Source organism: Sorex fumeus, unplaced genomic scaffold (genome assembly GCF_029834395.1).
Source record: "Sorex fumeus unplaced genomic scaffold, SorFum_2.1 ptg000051l, whole genome shotgun sequence".
Taxonomy (NCBI): domain Eukaryota; kingdom Metazoa; phylum Chordata; class Mammalia; order Eulipotyphla; family Soricidae; genus Sorex; species Sorex fumeus.
The window spans coordinates 14,273,868-14,295,768 of record NW_026606108.1 but is presented as its reverse complement, the minus strand read 5'-3'; the positions used below and the strand labels follow the sequence as shown (position 1 = coordinate 14,295,768).

The window sequence follows — 21,901 nt, the reverse complement described above, 5'->3', positions numbered from 1 at the left end:
TCAGCACTCAGTTCCTATCCAGAGTGATCATTTCCAATTATCTTTGTCATAATGGTCCCTTCTCCATCCCAATTACCTTCTCTCCCAGCATTTGAGGCAGGCTTCCAACCATAGACTAATCCTCCTTGCCTTTGTCTCTACTATATTAGTCTCATATTATATTTTTTTATTCTGCAAATGAGAGCAATCATTCTATGTCTGTCCTTCTCCTTCTGACTCATTTCACTCAACATGATACTCTCCATGTCCATCCATTTATAAATGAATTTCATAACTTCCTTTTTCCCCAACTGCTGCATAGTATTCCATCGTGTAGATGTACCACAGTTTCTTTAACCAGTCATCTGTTCTCGGGCACATGGGTTGATTCTAAATTACGGCTACTGTAAATATGCTGTGATAAACATAGAAGTGCAGATGGCATTTCTACAGTGTGTTTTTGGGCCTCTGGGATATATTTCCAGAAGTTGTGTTGCTGGATCATATGGAAGCTCAATTTCTCATTTTTCAGGGAATGTCCATATTGTTCTCCACAAAGATTGGACCAGTTGGCATTCCCATCAACAATGAACACATCCTCACATCCACTCCAACACTGGATTTGGATTTCTGATATTTTACTTATTAAGCCTGGAGGTATTTCTGTAAGAGCCAGATAATTACGAGATTGGTTTCTGTGGCTCTGGAGCCATGGCCGTGCTGGACAGCCACTCATGGGGGGCAACTCGTGACCTCGGTAGGGCGTGAAGGATGAGCCAGGAACACCCCCCTTTCCATGAGGTTTCAGTTGCCCTGTCACCGCCGGCTCATGCCTGGCTTTCCAAAAAGCTCTGAGGAGGCCACCATCTTGCTGCCCGGGGGAAAAAGGCAGAAGGGAGAGACACTCCTTCCCTCCCGGGCAGGCATGGTACTGTGATTAACGCATAGTTCATTCACTTTTCTGCTGCAAGCTGCTGGTCTCTGCATTAAGTCCTTGTGCTTCTGGAGCCATGGCTATGCCAGAGAGCCACTCATGGGGGGCAACGTGTGACCTCGGTAGGGCGTGAAGGACAAATAGCTCTCAGTTTTAAAAGCACCATAAGAGGTATCCTTATTGCTCTTCCTCCCTGAGAAACTAAGCTAATTAATCTAGGGGCAAAAATAAAAACCAGTGCTTTTGAAAAGAGTGATTTCTTCCTGCGCATTTAAAACACTCTAAATAACATCTGAAAAATTCCTCATTTGGTAGTTTACTAAAATCTTATTTCAAAAACCAGGAAACAATATAGGACCTTTTCTCACTATCAAGGTAAGAAACTACAGATGATCTTCCTTCTGAAAATCTTAACTTGTTTCTTTTCATTATATTCTCACCAAATATTTCCTGAGTACAGATCCAATAGACCAGCTCCCTCTAAATTAAGAACACATTGCTGTGACTTCTAGGAAATGGAGTTTTAAAATGTAATGGTGCATTATCACTCAATATCAGAGCACAATTCAGTGGACTTCAGATGTATATTAATCCTAATTTAGTTATATCTGTGCTTCTTCTTAAATTAAGGAAATAGTTTCCTACGTGGAAAACTTAAAATCATTTAGTTCCAAAAGGAGAGTATAGTCAGATTATAGGAAAGAAGATTTTTAAAGTGTCGATCCTCAGCAGAGGATTATACAGAGGAACAGATCTTTCAGTATGTAGAGATGACTCTTGGATCTTGCAAACTGGCAATGTGAAAAGTCCATGTTAAATGCTATTTCAATCCTCTAACTTTTCTCTTCCTTAACTCTGGTGTCTGTCCACTTATTTAGACTATTTGATTCATAAGACTCTCCACCTGGAGTTCTAACTTTAGGATCCATCAAGGTAAAGATTCAATATCTATTATCTCCCCAGTACTGTGGTTAATGCATATGCTTAAGAAATATTTACTGGCTTAAGAAATATTTATTGGCTAAAATAATATTTATTGGACAAACAAAGGGTCACTCATTCATCCTATCTGAATTCATTCTACCTGGCATAACTGTTGTTTTCAGCAAGGTAGTTGGATTTAGTCCAATCTTTCCTAGCTTCTAAAGAATGACTTATGAACTCATGATGTTCCTCTTTTTTGTTTTACAGTCAACTTTGACCACTTTGAAATTTTGCGAGCCATTGGGAAAGGCAGTTTTGGGAAGGTGAGAACCACACAAATTAACCACTAGCAGGGTTATCTATGTGTCTCAGAGTAGAGAGTCCTAGATGTTCAGAATAATGAGTAATGAAGATCGCAGAAATGATCATCCAAAGATGTGTCTAGAGTGAATTTTATAAAATTGTCCCCACAGTTTGAAGATATCTGAGTCACTGCAGGCAGCTGCATATAGAGTACATCCTGTTCTCAAAATTACAGCCGAGCTGAATTCATCTAGCATTTGAAACTATTCAGGTGGTAAAGAAACCCCCCATGTTTGCACCATGTTTTTATTTCAAAAAAACTACCATGAAAAAGATCTTTATCTAGCCTAACTTTTTCATGGGCTGGAGTGATAGCACAGTGGGTAGGGCATTTGCCTTGCACGCAGTCAACATGGCCAGCCCGGGTTCAATTCCTCCGCCCCTCTTGGAGAGCCCAGCAAGCTACTGAGAGTATCTCGCCCACACGGCAAAGCCTGGCAAGCTACTCATGACGTATTCTATATGCCAAAAAACAGTAACAACAAGTCTCACAATGAAGACGTTACTGGGCCCGCTCAAGCAAATCGATGAACAACAGGGTGATAAGTGACAGTGAACTTTTTCATAATAATTTCTAGGTTCAAATCTTGATTATTAATTTTTTGATAGACACTTTCAGTATGATATTTTTAGAGTTCCTATTGAACTTGCATTTTAAAAATCATCTGATGGGGACCTGGAGTGACAGTACAGTGGGTAGGTCGCTTGCCTTGCATGTGGCTGACCTGGGTTCAATCCCCAGCCCACTAGTAAGTGATTCCTGAGTGCAGAGCTAGGAGTAACCCCTGAACATCACTGGAAGTGGCCCAAAAAGAATTAAAAAAAATCATCTCATGTCTTTTTTTGTTGGATATTATATGAGCATTTAAAAAAATTTATTTTTTTATAATACATTCAGTATTTCTCCAATGCTTACAGTGTTGTTTGATTTTATCACCCAGGTGGTTAGCAGAAGATCTTTTGCATGGTATTGTTCAACTTGATAGCTTAGCTATGCCCATTTCAGTCAATGAAGCAGAATAGGATGTTACCTGCTTTGTGAATATTCCTGACCAGTAGGGAGATGTTTTCTTCAAAATGTGGTCAAGACAAAATAAAATTGTAAAGAGCAGAAACAAGGCAGGTTGAAAAAGCAGAGAATCAAGCAACTCTCTGTAGGGAAAGGAAATGAATTGTCACCCTATATTCAGAGCCAAGTGGCACTTTAACCTTAAAGAATTTATGAATGATCAGGCACCCAAAGCCATGTGAAAACATAAGCTTTGTTCTGTGTCTTATTTCTTGGTCTGTGGTATCCCTGATCACTTTCCCATTCTGTTTTGCATTAGGTCTGCATTGTTCAGAAGAATGATACCAAGAAAATGTATGCCATGAAGTACATGAACAAACAGAAGTGTGTTGAGCGAAACGAAGTGAGAAATGTCTTCAAAGAACTGCAGATCATGCAGGGATTGGAGCATCCTTTCCTGGTTAATTTGTGGTAAGTGGTCCGGGTTCTAATGCATCTATGAATGCAAAATGAATCACCCCAATGCTATTATGTAAGTACACAACTTCTAGGCGAGTGTATACAAAATCCCCAGTAGGGACTTCCTTCAGGGCTTTTGTTCTCTTTCATTTCTGGGACTTTATAACAACAACAACAAAAATTGTTTTGTTTTCTTGTCACCCATAAATACTATTTTGGCATTGTCACAGTTCCACTGGTTCTAAATGTCAATTAGTTTTCAAGCACTGTAATGAAATAGGCTGCTAAGAACTGAGTTCAGGTGATTTTCAGAGCCTCCCCATGAATTGTGGGTTAGAGCTGTGGGTCTCATTAAGTACATGCATTACTGACTGACTTGAGGTTGACCGTTAGAACTGGTACAGTGTGCTTTTTCCTTAACATGATGGGCAAAAAAAGCTGGTTTCTTTTCAGCAGACTTCTTGGCTTAGAAAAAGATCAAATAGTTCTAACAGAGCTGGTCCAACTAGACTTCAAATGACTGTGATCAGATCTCAATGCCATTGTCACAATCTAAGGTTTAGAAAATGGGCATGGTGCACTCAGTGTCTATTGCTTCCTGCTCTTTTCTTGTTCATAGATTTTTTTTAAATGTGCTTCCCTCATATTTTAATGCATTCAGTATGTTAAGATCCAGTTCTTAGACATAATTCAGCGCGACTATTATTTAAACATGCATAGCAAGCAGTTCCCTAGAACTATCAAAGGCAAAAGAAGCCTTTATTTAGAGAGTACTAATGGAGAAATAATTGAAGTGTCTCTGCGTGTTTAGGGGGCATTCCTCTGGAGGAATCAGTGCGTAAAAACTGTCTCTCTCCATCTTTAATTAATCCAGTTCACTTAATGTACAATTTGCTCAAAGACTCTGTGCCACATTTGAAAAGGGGATGGCTCTGTTTGACTTGGAAATAGGTCGATTAAGGTTTATGCACTTCTCAAACACGGTAGAGTCTAATTTTGACTCAGACAGTGTATTTAATCCGTATCATAAAGTAGCCTATTCAAAAGACTGCTGTGGAAAGAGTTAAAATAATTCAGTTCTTTCTTCCATCCTTAGCAATCATCAAATTGCCTCCCCATGCCCCAAGAATGACAGGTGTTACAACTTTATAGCCTTTGTTTCAAGTTATATTTTCCTTTCTTCAAAAGTTCAACTAATTTCCTTCTTAAGAGTAGGAATCCTTCAGGATGATGTTCTTTGTATTTTGCCCTCTCTTGCTTGTCTCTCATTATATTGTGGGCAAAATTCATTCCAATTCTATCCACATTTTTTTAGAACATGGGTGTTAGGATACTTAAAGCTGGCCAACATTGCTAAACTTTTGCTAATTGCTAACTTGGTGTCATTTCAAAAAATGATCTGTTCACTGTGCATGCCCACCTGGTGATAATGGACCGTGTTTTCTATTGGAGAGGGCAGAGGGAAATTTCTCTCTACCTCTGTAGGTTCTACTAATTAAAATAAAGTAATGTCACCCAGATTAGCGGGAGAAAAATGCAATTAATTAAGCTTGCCTAGAAACCCCCATTGAGAATGAGGAATCTAACTATGGTAAAGGAAATAAGAGAAGGTTTATATTTGAGCTAAGGAATGGGAAAGGGGCCCCGGGGGTCCCAGGGAGAGCACTCACATGATGAGAAGAGAATGACTCATACAACAGAGACTTGATACTCTGCAATGCCATTTGCTTTGCTGTTATTCCTAGTAAAATTCTGAATTCTGGGAAAGACGTTCGATTTTCGTTCTTTTAGTTAGGATAGTGATATATTTTCTCTTAAGTCCAAGGCTTCTGCTAAAACCAGCCTGAAATAATCTGCACGCTAAAATGGCATGCTTTAGGAAGACTGTTTTGGAGCATTTTCACTGTTCTTCCTTTTTTTCTCATGGTGCATTGCAACGTGGAACAATGAACACCATGACTATTGAGAGAGGAAATGGAAGAGACCCTCCTTCCAATAAGTTTAGCACCACATCCCAAACTGGAAATTATCCAGAGAGACAGTTCCTAAAGGTAGAATAGAAAGCCTTGTCATCCAACCCTTGAGATTTCAATCTTCAAAAAGCAGATTTATTCCTTCCCATAAAGGAATATAGCATCATAAAATGTAAATGACTCTGCCCATAACTAGCGAGTATCTTACAATGCTTCTTGAAGTGTGACTGAATATAATTTTGTCATTATTAAATCACATTTTCATAAAAAGAAGTTAATATATGTAACGAGAGTATTTTATGGGTGACATAGGAATGTACTCTGTCCAGTGTTCAACATATTGGAAATGTCTTCAAAGTGGCATTTTCTCTTCCCTGCTTTATGAGATGGAGCATCTTGAGCTTACCCATGGCTAAGGGGTCAGAGTGGCTTTTGAAAGCAAATTTAGTCAAATAGTCACACCTAGTCAAGAGCCACATGAAAGTGTGTGTGAGTGCATGCATGTGTGTGTGCAGAAAGTTAGGGGCCTTCAACTCATTCTGTATAAAAGTATGTTGGTTTCATTTTGTTTTCTTCCCTTATTCAACAAATCAAAACAGTCTCTGGCTCTGTCCTCTGGGATCACTCCTGACACTGCTTAGGAGGAGACCTTATGTAGTGAGTTGGCTGCATGCAAGGCAAGTACCTAAACTGCTAGACTCTCTCTCAGCCTGCATTCTATATCATTTAATCAAGGTTTTGTGTCCTGGATTCCATGCATCTTTCTAGCCTCACTATTCCAGGAGCTGATTCCTTAAGAAACATGACATAGCATCAGTATTTGTGCTACCATTCCCTTTGCCTCCTCCACGCTCCTGGAACTCTGGCTAGCCCTTGACATTGCTTTTAGGAATCCTCTCAGCAGTGCTCACAATGGTTCTGCCTGCCGGGGATGTGTTAGGAAAATTCTAGTTTTCAGACTGAGGGAAAACAAATTGTTTTGCATTAATATTAACATATGTATGTGTGGATTGTAGATATGGATATACACATAATATTTGAGATATAAAAGATTTTTCCGCTCATTGCAATTTCAAAAACAAAAAAAAATCACATTAAAAAATAAAAGTGTTCCAATAATTCTATCATATCACCTTGCAACAACCATCCTACCATGTTGCTGTGTTACTTTCTTGTAAAATGGTTGCATTTGGGCACCTGGAGAGATAACGTAAAGGGCTGACACACGCTCTGCCTACAAAAGGCTTGGGTTCAGTCCCCAGCACTAAATGGTCTCCTAAGCACTGCCAGAAATGAGCTCGGAACACAGAACAAGAAGCAGACCCTGAGCACAGCTGGCTATGGCCTCCAAGTAAAGCAAAACAACAAGTGTTCTGGTTTTGATTATGCACTGGGCCCATGACATTGATATTTGGAGCGATAACACAGCGGTAGGGCGTTTGCCTTGCACGCAGCCAACATGGCCGACCCGAGTTCAATTCCCTCCGCCCCTCTCGGAGAGCCCGGCAAGCTACCGAGAGTATTCGATATGCCAGACACAGTAACAACAAAGTCTCCAATGGAGACGTTACTGGGCCCGCTCGAGCAAATCCACGAACAACGGGAGGGCCTTTACCTTACCTTTACCTAACATCACATAGGGAGACTTTCCAGGTGAAATACAGTATCCCATAGTTAAATCTGAATTTCAGATAAATCACCAGTTATTTTCTGTGTAGATCTCAACTATTACCTGGGACATGAATTTGTGTGTGTGTGTGTGTGTGTGTGTGTGTGTGTGTGTGTGTGTGTGTGTGTTTGAACACATTCAATATCCAATCGACTTTCTAATTTACATGGGCATCTTATGCTGTTTATTTGCTAGATGGGCAGCTCTATAAAGCCCCTGAATGGTAGGGAGCAGTAAGGTGATGTAGAGCCCCTCATCTGCCTGACAACACCGTGAACTACAGTAGGAGACCCACAGTGAGCTCAAGCCCAGGAATCCAAAAAGGGGTGGGGGGGATTGCAGGAAGGAAGCCGGAGAAGGAGGGCTGTGTGTGCCAGGGGCCTCTGGGAAGGAAGTTCGATGTGTGTGTGTGTGTGGGGGGGGGGGGGGGGGGCCGCCGCGTGTTCAGGGTAGAAGGATATCCTGAATTAACATTCGTTCCCTGGGGGGGAGGGGGGGCGCAGGTCCTGGCCCCACTCAGGAACAGAGCCGTCAGATGTAGGCCACATTTTAAAGTGAAGGCTGCCAGACAGGGCAGGCATCCAGAAAAAGCAAATAAAATTTCCCTGCTCCCCAGGGCTGCTAACAAAGCCCTGGCAACCCGCAGCCTGCAAACAAATAGGCCCCCGGTGCTGCCCATCACTGCCGGCTCCCCAGGTGGCCTTTGTTAATTGAGCTGCAGCCTGCAGCTGCACACCGCGCCCGCGCCCTCCCGCACCGGGCGCCTGTTCCCGCCAACACAAAGGGTCCGCATATGGCTGCAGGAAATTAGGAGGCGCGATTGTCTGTCTTTGAAGTGGAAAGGACCACCTGCACTGAGCATGAAAAGGGGGGAATCCTGTCAGAAGGCGGGACTCAACTCCCCCCGAGAGCTGAGGCCCTCGCAGCAGCCTCGTGTCTAAGTGCTCAGGAGTCTCAGAGTTGCGAGGACCCTTCAGAGCTCCACCCTAATCACCCCAGTCACCCCAGTCATCCTGGCTACCCAGTTTCGACTCTGGGGCTCGGAAATGTCATCTCACTTCGCAGCTAGCAGAACTCAGGAATCCTGACTTTAAGTTCCTGTTTTGCCCGGGTCCTCTTCACTGTCCTCTGAGACTTCTTGTTTTGGGTGGTTTTGTTTGGCGGCCACCCCCGGCTCTGTTCAGGGCTTCCTTCTGCCTCTGTGCTCTAGATTCATTACTGACATTGCTTAGAGGACCTGATGCAGGGCTGGGTATCAAACCCTCGTCAACCGCCGTCAGCCCCCGTCAAGGCAAGAGCCCTACCCACTGTAATATCCCTCTGGCCTCCCTACAACTTCTTGTGAGACTCCCTTGTGAAAGAGGAAAGGAAACACACTTTATTTTGTTTGTCTTTCACGAAAATACAACATCATAAGGCAGATGTGTTTGTTAAGTATCTATCACTTAAAAAAATAAAACCAGGTCACCCCAGAAATGCTGGGAGATATCTTGTGGCAAATCTTATTTTTCCTTTGGTTTCTGGGCCACACCTGTGATGGAATCATCGTTGGTGGTGCTAAGGGAATCATATGGGGTGTGCAGGTACGAACTCATTTCTGTACTGTCTCTCCTCTGTGCAAATCTTGAAAAAACTCTTACCTTACCTTAAAAAAAACTATAGTTGATCATGTTTAGTTACTCTTTTGCATATAACACAACATACTGTATGCATTTTACTATTAGTAAAATAGTATTTACTATTAGTATTATACTTACTTTATCTTCATGTTTATATGCTATTTTAATTTATATTTATTATAAGGTTTTTATTTGCTTGAGTGGGCACCAGTAACGTCTCACAACAAATTGTGAGACTTGTTACTGTTTTTGGCATATTGAATACATCACGGGTAGCTTGCCAGACTTTGACTTGAGGGCGAGACACTCTCAGTAGCTGGAGTGACAGCACAGCGGGTGGGGCGTTTGCCTTGCACGCGGCCAACTTGGCCGACCGGAGTTCGATTCTACCCCTCTCTGAGGGCCTCAGGGCAAAGCCTGGCAAGCTACCCGTGACATATTGACATATTCAATATGTCAAACACAAGTCTCACAATGTTACGGGGCCCCCCCGCTGGAGCAAATTGATGAACAACAGGAGGACAGTGGCAGTGAAGGTTTTTGTAAAGTTTTTCATAAACAAATGCTTTGAATGCAAAAGAATCTGAATGGAATTGACAATGTTGTATACAAAGGGGAAGATTACCAGAGAGGTTCTGATCTGGAGAAAGCGTATGATCCAGGGCACAGGGAAATGGGCTGCCCTTGAAAGCAGAGGAGAGAAGACAGAGTGTGGAAGTTTATATACTTGTAAATTGGTGTATCTTTAAACAGATAAAATAGTTCTGTGACACTGCCTCTAAAATAGATGAGGATGTCCATGGAGTGTAAGGAGAGGGTATAACAGAAAAATTTTGAGGAAAGAGAAACTAGGTGAATAGAAGTGTAAAGTTAACAGGCAATTAGAACAAGATCTCCTGTCTATTTGAGACTTGTGGTTACATATTTCATCAGTCAGTATAGTTTGGATTTTTCTTCCTAGGTTGCACTTAATAGCTGCTAATTCGGTTGGTTGCGCTTTTAAACCAGAAAGGTGCGTTTTAGAAGGATTGGAGTATAATTAAGTGCCAAATATCTTCACTACAATAAAATCTGAGAAGTTGAATAGTATATAATTTAGGAATTAGAATCAAGAAGTGGATTCTTAGAAGAGACTTATGGAAATTACCCAAATGTGAAATTATTCTTTAAGATAACTGATACTTCTTATTTCTCTTTTTAAAATGGATTTTTTAGGGTTCAAAGAGATAGTCTAGGGATTGGAGCTCCTGCCTCAGATGTGGCCAACCCCTGGTTCAAATTACTGCATCACACGCAGTCCCCCAAATGCTGCAAGGAGTGATTTCGAGCACGGAGCCAAAAGTAAACCTTGAGCACCACAGGACAAGGCTCCAAAACAAACAAAAATGAAAGAAAAAATTAGTTTCCTTATTTAGCAATACATGTAGTTTCAAAAGTGCTCTAAACAACAAAACAACTCTATGTTTATAGAACTCACTGCACCCATTATCAAAATTTCAGCTCCATCCTATAATGAAAAGATCTTTTTAGCTCATTCCTTCCACTCCTCTTTTCTGCCCTCTGGTAACCATCATGGTTTTGTTTCGTTTAATTGAATACAAGAGTTAGTTGTGTGGTATCTTGCCACTATTTGCTTTGGTTATTAATATTATATACATGAGTAAAATAATTTGATAATTGTCTTTCACTTTTTTATTACTGGGCTGGAGTGATAGCACAGTGGTAGGGTGTTTGCCTTACAAGCGGCCAACATGGCCAACCCGAGTTCGATTCCTCCGCCCCTCTTGGAGAGCCCGGCAAATTACCGAGAATATCTCGCCTGCACGGCAGAGCCTGACAAGCTACCCATTACGTATTCGATATGCCAAACACAGTAACAACAAGTCTCATGATGAAGACGTTACTGGGCCTGCTCGAGCAAATCGATGAACAATGGGAGAACCGTGCTTTGGACCGTGCTTTCTTATTAATACAGTAGGCAGGATCACCTTAATACTTAACCATTTGCCCCAAATAACACATTTTTTTTCAGACCAGTAGTCAATTGAGTATAACTATTACAGTTTCTTTATCCATATATCAATAGGTGGGTATAGGTTGATATTCCACATTTTGGCTTTGTGAAGCACAAAATTTGCTTGATTCTCTCTTAATTTTTTTTCTGGACCCCTGATAAACCATATGGGTGTGCATCTCATTTAATCATTCTCAGTTTTCCCTCTCATATGGTTAGCAAGATATTGTTATTCCCTTTTACCTATTTACTTGAATCTCTTATTCTCTGAGGTAACTGTCTTGAGGTGTTTTGTAGAAAATAATAATAGTCAAATTCTCCCCCTGGAAGCTTCATATATAACATCTCCAGAGTCAGTATAAATGAACTAACATATCTTGAGCATAGCATTCAAAGCTCTGTTAAAGTGTATTGTACACCCAGGACTTATATAAACCAATGTTTCTTCAATTAAAGTAATCAAAGAGAGAGAGAGAGAGAGAGAGAGAGAGAGAGAGAGAGAGAAGTCAATTTTGTGGTGGCCTAGCATTGTAGCATTGTTAAAGAGTATCCATTAAGAAGAAAGAGTCTAGAATCCTCTAGTGATGAGATACCGCTTGCAAAGAAACTGCATTGGCTCTGATATAGAATCAACTAATTGACATTTTAATTTAGAGGTAGGGAGTTGGGCCACACCTGCCTGGAGATGCTCAGGGTTTACTCCTGGATCTGAGCTCAGGGATCATTCCTGGTGGGTTCAGGAGACCATATGTGTTCTGTCTCTGAGCCTCCATAACACCTTACAGTGAAAATTGGGACCTTTTCTGCATCTCTATCACAGTTCAATATGCTGTCTTCCATAGCCCATTCCATGTCTTAAAACTAAACACTTGTATACACACACTTATCTTTCATGAAAAACTTGTTTCAAGAAGAGAGAAACCATTTTTTAAAAAATTTACTCCATTATCCTCAGCACCTACAGCAAATAAATAAACAAATAATACTTAGTTGCAATGGCCGTTGAATATGTATTACATAATATGTATATTAAGTAATATGTCCCAAGCTCTATGACAGGGATACTGATGGATTCAGCAGATGTAGAGATAAACAATCACAAAATTGTTATGCTTGGTCAAATAGGAGTTTAGGCAAAAATATTCATGGTTATACTACAATTCAAGCACACACACCTGTTTTTCTGGAGTGTTCTGTGATAGAGAAATATCTGTGTGAGGTGGAAGCTCAGAGAGGGATAAAATCTATAGTCTGTTTAGCAGTGTGGCCCGAAGCACTAATGTAGATGAAAGATGAACTCAGACCAAGATTTCTGTCTTCTAAATGTACATAAAAGTTCATTCTTCAAACAAAAAAGGAAAGTTTTAATGAACATTTACTATAAATATTTGATAGTTCTTCAGATTCATTTCATGTACTGTCAATATAATCTGCATAAATTCTAAATGATCTGTGCTTATGGATTTTAAAGAAGTATTTGTTTTGATTTTAGAGAAGTATTTGATTTGGTACATAAGAGTAGATGGTATTTAGCACAGCGGTAGGGTGTTCACCTTGCTTGCAGCCGACCTGGCCGAGCTGGGTTCGATTTCTCTGCCCCTCTCGGAGAGCCTGGCAAGCTACCTAGAGTATCTCGCCCGCACAGCAAAGCCTGGCAAGCTACCTGTGACATATTCAATATGCCAAACACAGTAACAACAAGTCTCACGATGGAGATGTTACTGGGCCCGCTCGAGCAAATCGATGAATAATGGGAGGACCGTGACCAGACCGTGATACATAGATATTTATTTGTTGTTTGTTTTTTAAAATTTTTAAATTAATTATTTTTTTTATTAGTGAAACAACATGAGGTACAGTTGTAGACTTACAGATTTTTGTGCTTGGGTTTCAGTTATACAATGATTGAGTACCCATCCCTCTACCAGTGCCCATTCCCCACCTCCAATGCTCCCAGAATTCCTCCCACCCTCCCAAAAGGGGCTTATTATGAATAATATAAAGATTCTACTCCTATATCGTGTAATTTATAAAACTCCAAGGGGTTAGAAGCTATATACAAGACACTATAGAAAATGACTATATAGATATGTTTAATGGGGCTGGAGCGATAGCACAGCGGGTAGGGCGTTCGCCTTACAAGCGGCCAACATGGCCGACCCGAGTTCGATTCCTCTGCCCCTCTCGGAGAGCCCGGCAAGCTACCGAGAGTATCTCGCCCGCACGGCAGAGCCTGGCAAGCTCCCCGTGACGTATTCGATATGCCAGACACAGTAACAACAAAGTCTCCAATGGAGACGTTACTGGGCCCGCTTGAGCAAATCGACGATCAACGGGAGGGCCTTTACCTTTACCTTACCTTTAAGATACTGCAGATTTTTAGAGATAAATTTACATAGAGCTGAGCAAAAATTACATATATTTTTACTTGTCATCTTTACAGACTGTCTTAAGACTTAATTTTAGAAATCTATAGAAACATTAGTCAGGATAGTATAGAAGAAGACACAGAAGAATCTATAATGATTTTTCACTGTAACAATAATAGTAACAGCAAAAGATGGAGATCAATCTGAATGCCCTTAATAGGAATCAGGTGAGTAAATATCTACCATGCAAAAAATGTAGCACTATGTAGATGATATAGGAAATGAAACCTATTCCTAGATACTGTTATAGTCTCCTCTCTGGTAAGTGGAAAAAACAATGTTACCACAAATTGGTCTATAGGTCTACATATGAAAAGGAATCTTTTCTGACTTCTTTGCAGAAGTTGACAAACAAAAGGGAATGCCCTGCCATAGAGGCAGGGTGGGGTGGGGAAAGTGGGGGGTGGGAGGGATACTGGGACCTGTGGTGGTGGAAAATGGGCACTGGTGGAGGGATGGGTATTTGATCATTGTATAACTGAAACCCAAGCACAAAAATGTGTAAGTCTACAACTGTACCTCATGGTGTTTCACTAATAAAAATTTTTAAAAAAAGAAATTGTAAAATTTATGTTTTATAACTCATAACATTTAAGATTTATAATTCATGAAATTACATTTTTAAAGGTCTTGTAAAAGAAAAATTAATTCGAAGGAATCAAATTTGACAATTTCAAAATGACTTCAAAGCTGTAGTAATCACGACCATGGGGTACTGACATATAGACAAAGAACAGAACTGAGAATCTAAAAATAAGCCCTCACATTTTTAGTCAAATGACTTTTGACAAGGGTGCCGAGACAATTCAATGAGGAAGTTTTTTCCACAAACAAATGCTGTGGAGATAACTAGACGTTCAAACTTAAAAGTATGAAGTAGGGTTCCAATTTATATCAAATACCAAAATGAATTCAAAATGGATGATAGACACTAATAAAAAAGCTTAAATTATAAACCTGAAAAAAATAAGGGGAGATTTTAAGGAGGAGGGTAGCCCAAGTAATCTTAAGTAATCCCAAACATCACAAGGCCTGAACATATCCTTAGGCCTTCACATTGAATCACTACTGACTTAGCCAGAAATAGTTTAAAGAGGCACTCAGAGGCCCCTACACACAGCTTGGGGACTCCCCATCAAATATCATAAACCCCAGGGAATTCTTGGATGTAGTTCATTCAGATGAGTTATACCGGATAATACCATGAAAAGGTGCACTTTATATAACTCTGATCAAAGTTATGCTACCACCTGTGAAGTATTATTCTATTCATTTTGCTATAAATCTATCTTGAATCTAAGATAGCTTTGAAATCTAACAACCAATTTTTATGCTCTACAGATAGTTGTACAATATGTAGAACTATATTCATCAGTGAAGTCAACAAAATTAAAAGGGGTTGGAGAGATAGTACCACAGCTAAGATACTTGCCTTGCACACAGCAAACTTGAATTCAATCCCTGGCATCCCATAGGGTTCCCGAGCTCCATCAGGAGTGATTCCTGAGTGCAGAGCCAGGTGTAATCTCTGATCCTCAACCAGATGTGCCCCCAAAACAAAACAAAAGAAATTAAAACTGAAAATGTTACAGAAAAAAAAATGACTTGGTTTCCTCAGCAAAATGTTACTAGAATAAAAAGAATTGGTTAGGGAAGCTGTAAAGATCATTTTAAGGACATAAAAAAGGACACATAAACCACAAGTGTTATATGGACTTTGTTTGAACACATTTATATTACCAAAATTCATGGAGTTAAAGAAATGAAAAAATTGGGTATTTGATGATAGCTATAGTCTAGATAATTTTTATAGTTTTTGACTCATCTGTGCTAGTTTTCTTGATGAGACAACATTTATTAGATATTTCAGGCTAAAAGGAAATAGTTTGTTATAGTAGGCATTTAAACATATAATCATAAGTAAAAATAAATTATAATCCTATCATTTTGATAACTTATAGACTTATTTTCAGAAAAGCATTAAGCATACATAAACATACTTATATAAGAAGTATATATTTATTTTATTTTTGAGAATCTATGTCCTGTTCTTGAAAATTCTATGGGAATTTTATTTTCATCTAAATAATACAATGTATAAGTATAGCTTAAACATTCAATGCATAAATATCTTGGAATTATTTCTTAACAGTGTACAGATCTACCTTATTTTAAAAAATATTGTGCAAGTAGAGGGTTTGTTTTTCACACAGCTAACCTAGGTTCAATCCCTAGTACTCCATTCCCCTGAGCACCACCAGGAGTAATCCCTGAATGCAAAGCCCGGAGTAAGCCCTAAGTACAGTTGGGTTTGGCCAGAAAACAAAAAGCCCCAAAACAAACAAACAAATTTGCTGTATTTTGTCAACACAAAAATCCCCCAAACAAAAAATTTGCTCTGTTTTGTCAGCACAATTTTCTAACAATTAACTCGTAATTATGGGCATGCAAATTGTTTTTATATCATGTAATTTCTATTTTTATAGATACATGATGCTCTCATTTTTCAAATGTGTCCATTGTACAAATTTCTAGAAGTGAAATGACAAAGTCAAAAGCTGTGTGTTTTTCAAAAGAGACAATTTGCAAGTTGTCCTCAAATGTCACCCAATTGCCCTTGACCCAGAACATGTGCGAGTGTCCATTTCCAGCAGCAGGTCTTGTCTAGCTTTGATGAAAGTGTTCTCTTTCCAGTAAAGAAAGGGGTCGAAGTCACAGAAAATAACTGTTAAACTTCTCTTAGCTTGTTATGAGGTGGCATTTTAGATAACACACACACACACACACACACACACACACACACACACACACACTAATTAGGTAAAATAACCTTCATTTGCTTTCATGTTTTAACAGATTTTAGACTAGATACATTTCAGAAAACTACTACAGAATCATGAAAAGAGAAATGGGATCAGTCTTTTCTCAAAAGAAAGATTTAAAATTAAAATTTAAAAACTTCCTTTTCACCCATTCCTTTGGGATTTTTTTTTTTCCCCACAAGGACTGCTGCTTTTCCTAAACTGTGTAACATCTCCTGTGAATTCTCCCTGTTCAGAGTCTGGAAAACACAGATTAGTTATTTGATCAATTTAGTACATGGGAGATTAGGTTTTAAAAAATTCTGCTTCTTCACAAAAATGTGTAAGTCTGCAACTGTACCTCATGATGTCTCACTATTAAAAAAAATTTTTTAATAAAAAAAATTCTGCTTCTTGTCAGGAGCGTCGTGACTGATGATCAGAAATGTCCCACCATGATACAGAGACTAACCAGGAGGCATGCAAATTGAATTCTGAGAATTTATTTAAAGGGCACAGAAATATTTACCCTGTTCCCACAGGGACTTCATTATAAACTCCTGCTGCTTTTTTGTCTTGTGAACTTTGATGGTCATTGTACACACAGCATGCCATGCAATTTTAGACGCAGCCTAGTTTCCATGATTTCCTAATAGTGAGCAAACTTTTAGCCTCTCTACACCATAAATTTTTTGGAGGAGGAGAAGGTATTTCCAGATGGGTTCAGGGGTTGCTGCAGGCAGTGCTCAAAGGACCAGGCTGGGATCAAACACAGGCCTTCTATATACAAATCATATCTATAGCCTATGAACTTCTTTTTCTTAACTTTATTGAGGAACATTTTACACATCATAAAATTCTCTCATTTCAAGTATACAATTCAGTGGTTTTTAATAATGTTTCTAAGTAGGTGCAACACACATCAATTATGGCCTTACATTTATGTCACTAACCTATTTGGGATTATGGTTGTATGGAGTATGGGCACTAAATTTATCTTTTTTGAAATTTGAGTACCTAATTGGCCCAGCATCTTTGTCTAAAATCAACTGACAACAAACATTTAATTGTTATTCAAATTCTGTTTCTTCCATAGATAAATCTGTCCTTAAATTAATTCCACACTGTCCTGATTCAGAAATTGGGCCGTGGAAAAACTATTTTCTTCTTTAAAATTATTGCGCTTACTCTTTAGTTGTTTTGCATTTTGTTTTTCATATCCCCTAAGCATTTTGGGAGATGCTTGTGAATTTATGCAAAAACAAAAAACCCTTTGGGAGCAATTGTATAGAGGGTAGGGTATTTTCCTTGCACAAACCTGACCCAGATTCCATCTCCAGCACCCCATAGGGTCCCCTGAACCTGCCAGGAGTGATTCCTAAGCACAGAACTAGGAGCACTGCTGGGTGTGCCTCCCTTTCTCAAAAGCCTTTTGGGAATTTATTTTCACATTGTTCATTGCCTGTGAAAAAATTCAGTTGAGTTTTGTATATTACCTTATATCCTGATATCTTGCTCTCTTGAGTCCTGATAATTGAGTTCTTTTTGCCTTTGCCTATGTCAAACTATGTTTGTGATTAAAAGCAGCTTTGTTTCTTACTTTCCAATATGGATATTTTAAAAATATTTTTTGCTAATTAGACTAGCTAGAACTTTTAGTACTATTTTGAATAGGAATAGGAAGGAGTTGAATTTCTGTACTTGAATTTCTGATCTTGAAGGGAAAGTGTTATGTTTATCCTCATTAAACATGATGCTCACAGTTGATTTCACCATAAGTACCCTTACAGATTGAAGAAATGTTTTTTCTTCTTAAGCATATTATCAACAGCAGTGTTGATATAATGTTAATTAGACCATCATAAATGTTACAATTTTGTCAAATGGATTTTTATTGTCTACTGATATGATCAGATGTTTTCTCCTATAAAAGACATATATTTTATATTATAAAATATAAAAATTAGTTTGAAATTCAATTTTATTTTTCTATTTTCTATTTTAATTCCATTTGGGCATCATGTATAATTTTTAAATATGCTGATGAATTTTGGTGAGCTAATTTTTGAGGATTTAACCTGCATTTTTATGATGAGTGAAAATGGGGATAACAGGAACCAATACAGCAGGTATGGTTTATGCCTTGCATGTGACTGACCTGGGTTTTAATCCACAGAACCCCAAATGATCCCTCAAGTCCTGCCAAGAGTGATCCCTGAGCACAGAAACAGAAGTAAGCCCTGAGCACTTCTGGATATGACTCTCAAACAAAAATCAACTAAAAATATGGTATAATGGGGGCCATAGTGATAGTACAGCAGGTAGGGCTTTTGCCTTGCATGCAGCTGACCTGGTTTCAATCCCTGGCATCCCATATGGTCCCCAAGCACTGCCAGGAGTAATTCCTGAGTGCAGAGCCAGGAGTAACTCCTGAGCATCGCCAGGTGTGACTCCCCCCCACCAAAATAAATAAAGATATTATTAAAAAAAAATAAAAAGAAACTTGTTCACATGTAATATCCATTCATTTCATTTTGGGCCTTGTAAACAATGCTCAGATGTTTCAGGGCTAGTCTCAGTGATATTCGTGCTGGATGGTTCAACACTAGAGTCTGAGGATGCAGAGTTGCTTGGGCCCTGCTATGCTGGGATTCACATATATTTAAACCCAGGTCTGAAGCCTCTGGGTTTTCATGAAGAGCATGTTTTAATTTATTGATTTCATCTCTGGTGAATGAATCCATGTCTTTTTCACTAAAGCTAGTGTGAAGTCCGATACCTTTCTTTCTTTTCCCTTGCTATGATAAGTGGTGATGTGTGAGCTGAGCCTTGCTCAGGTAGACTGTGAGTGGGGACTTTGCCAAGGAGCTCTACCATGGGCTGCTATGCCCTCTTGCCCCAGGGTTTTCAAGCTTTATGGACTCCAACTCATAGGAAGAAATATACCTTCTCCAACAATACAATAGATAGATTCATACTGACACACATTATATCCACAAGAACAAAACTTTCATAAACAACATTAAGCATGATGTTTAATAACATTTATTCTGTTATTCCATTATTTTATTTCTTTAATGAAATTGCTTGTCATAACCAATGAAACTGACTGCAGCACCCATTACTCATTGATTATGAGCCAGAATCTAAAAAAGCTGGCTGCAGTGAAAGATATTTTATTTCTTAAAAAAAAATTGGGGGGGGGGGGATGTGGTACAGCCAATTGTGCTCAGGCTCACTCTGCCTCTACTCAGGGATCACTCCTGGCAGGTCTTGGGGGAACATATTAGATGCCGGGAATTAAATCCAGGCTAGTCCCGTGCAAGGTAAATAATGCATACCCACTGTACTATCTCTCCTGCCCAAAGTGTATGTATGTGTGTGTGTGCGGGGGGTGGGGATGGGTGGGGAGATGGATATTTCAGATCTCTTTCAGTATTCAGATTCAGATGTATCACAGGGTTCCTTTCAAGGGCTAGGCATTTGAGCAGCATCTTTTAATTTCCCTTGTGCCATGCTAATTTCTAAAAGTAGAATCCAGGGGGTTTATATCAGACCGACCCCAGACTGCTGTGTGCTTTAACCTTGCTTATAACCTTTTCAGTAATTCCTTTATTGTTTTATGAGGTGCCTGTGGAGTGTACAGTTTAGGTAGGATATAGGTATGAGAAGGGAAGGGAGAGTTAAGGCAGACATCTATACTCATGGCCTGGAAGGAAGGAAAACAGTTCATCCATAAGTGCACAGGGAAATATTTTCAAATCATAGTAAATTCTGTGACTACAACATATTATAATGTCATATATCAGAAAACATTGTTATAGTGCAGGGGAACTTGATGGGGATGGAGGAATGTCTCTGCAAGGCACCACTGGATCAAGAGGAGTTGAGGAAGAAAGAATAAGCAAGTACTGGGCAATATCATCAGGGCAGATGCAGGTCACACCAGAGAACCAACTTGTAAGGCTGAATGGGCAGAACTGCAGGCTGATATGTGAAAGGAAAAAAGCATCACGATGATGTCTGAAACTTAAAGGGTCCAAAGATATCTAGATCATGGTAAGGAAGTTATGAGTCTTGATAAGCATGACTTACATTTTCAATGTCTGTCATTTATATGTAGATGAACTGGAGAGCTCCAAGCAGACACACTGAGAGCTGACCCACCGACTGCAAAGGTGAAGGTCAAATATGAAGGCCAGGCAGGTCTCGCTGAGAGACTCAGAACAGACCTTCCCCCAGATCCATATCCTCACCCAGTCTCTTCACCACCTAGAAGAACTGACATTGGGAGTGGCCACACCTGGCAGTACTCAGGGATAGTCCTGACTCTGCACTCAGGAGGCTGAATGCCCTTGTGGGCTCGGGGACCCATATAGAGTGCCAGGAATCAAACCCAGTTTATCCACACGCTAGGCAAATGCCCACTATATAATCTCTCCAAGTCCCCCAAGGTATTATTTTTACAGATTTATCTTTTCTATCAGTTAAGAGACAGCTGTTGGAAAGGCAGGGCCAAATCTCTAGTGACAGAGCATCTGCTGTTCATCAGGCTTGTGCTCTTCATGTGCAACTCCTTCCTTGCTCCTTGGCCCTCCCTATTCATCCCATTTCTTAGCCCGTGATAAAAATATGTGGATTATCCATATAAATGTAAACTTGATTGTTTGACTAGCTTCAGAAAGAGCACTAGAAGAAGGGAAAATCCCTCACAGTTCCTGAAAACATCTTGAAGTAGATCACAATGGGGTGTGGTCTCTCAAATCTTTTCTTCTCTTTCACAGTTTGTCATGCATCTCCTAGGCACTGAGACCAGACTTACTATTTTGGAGCAGTCCATTAAGAAATAAATAATCATGACAGATGAATTAAAATAAAACCATATAATAGGATTGGTGTTTGAACGTTGTATGCCTGAAATCCAATTATGAGTAACTTTGTAATTCATGGTGATTCTATCATTTTTCTTTTTAAATTTTTCTTGGTTAACTAATCACCAATGAATAGAATGAATGTATATGGTGTACCCATTGATTTACTTATTCCCCAAATAAACATAAATTCTATAAACAGTAATGCTTAGATTCAAGTTATGTAAAATATTTCATGAATACTTATGTATAGACTTCTGCATGGCTGATTAAAAAAGCTTTCTTCTTCTTAAAAAAATCATAAGAAAATAGGCTAATAAATGCAGCAGTGAATCTGTTTGATAATCAAAGTACAAGGAAACTCTTCCTCTTATTTTTCTTACATTAGATTCTGATAGAAACTGGTATAGTCCAGTTTATCAGAAAACTGTGTGATACCCACGGATTTGACTGGTGAGTTCTGGAAAGAAAATTATCTACTCTCCCTCTCAGAGTTTAGAATCTGTAGTCAAGGGCTTCAGATCTGATGTGCTGAAGCATAAAGATAATTTTTTTTACAGCTAAGCCTGGCTCTGTGATTAAATCTATATTCATACTGGGCTAGAGAAGCGTGCTGTCTCTTGCCAAGACCTCTTCTTCATTAATAATCTCCTCCACGGTAGAACATTTTTGTTAACTCGCCATGCCTGGCAACTTTGTTTTGGGGATAAAAATAGCCTATCAATGTTCCAGTAAAATGTTTGTCCATAAAACCCCTGTCCCCACTGTGTCCCCTGCTCCAAGCTGGGGTTGGACCACGCTGCTCTATGCTTGTCCCATCTGCAGAATTTGTTTTCCTTGGCACTTGATTAGGTCAG

General features: G+C 39.4%; 1 protein-coding gene across 1 annotated transcript in view; it reads left to right on the top strand.

The window, feature by feature from the left end:
- STK32A (serine/threonine kinase 32A) overlaps positions 1-21,901 on the top strand; it is a 129,454-nt gene that overhangs the window by 33,048 nt on the left and 74,505 nt on the right. Inside the window, exons 3-4 of the mRNA XM_056124593.1 lie at positions 2,105-2,160; positions 3,529-3,680. Coding sequence (XP_055980568.1) covers positions 2,105-2,160; positions 3,529-3,680 — 208 coding nt within the window. The remainder of the gene's footprint in view (positions 1-2,104; positions 2,161-3,528; positions 3,681-21,901) is intronic.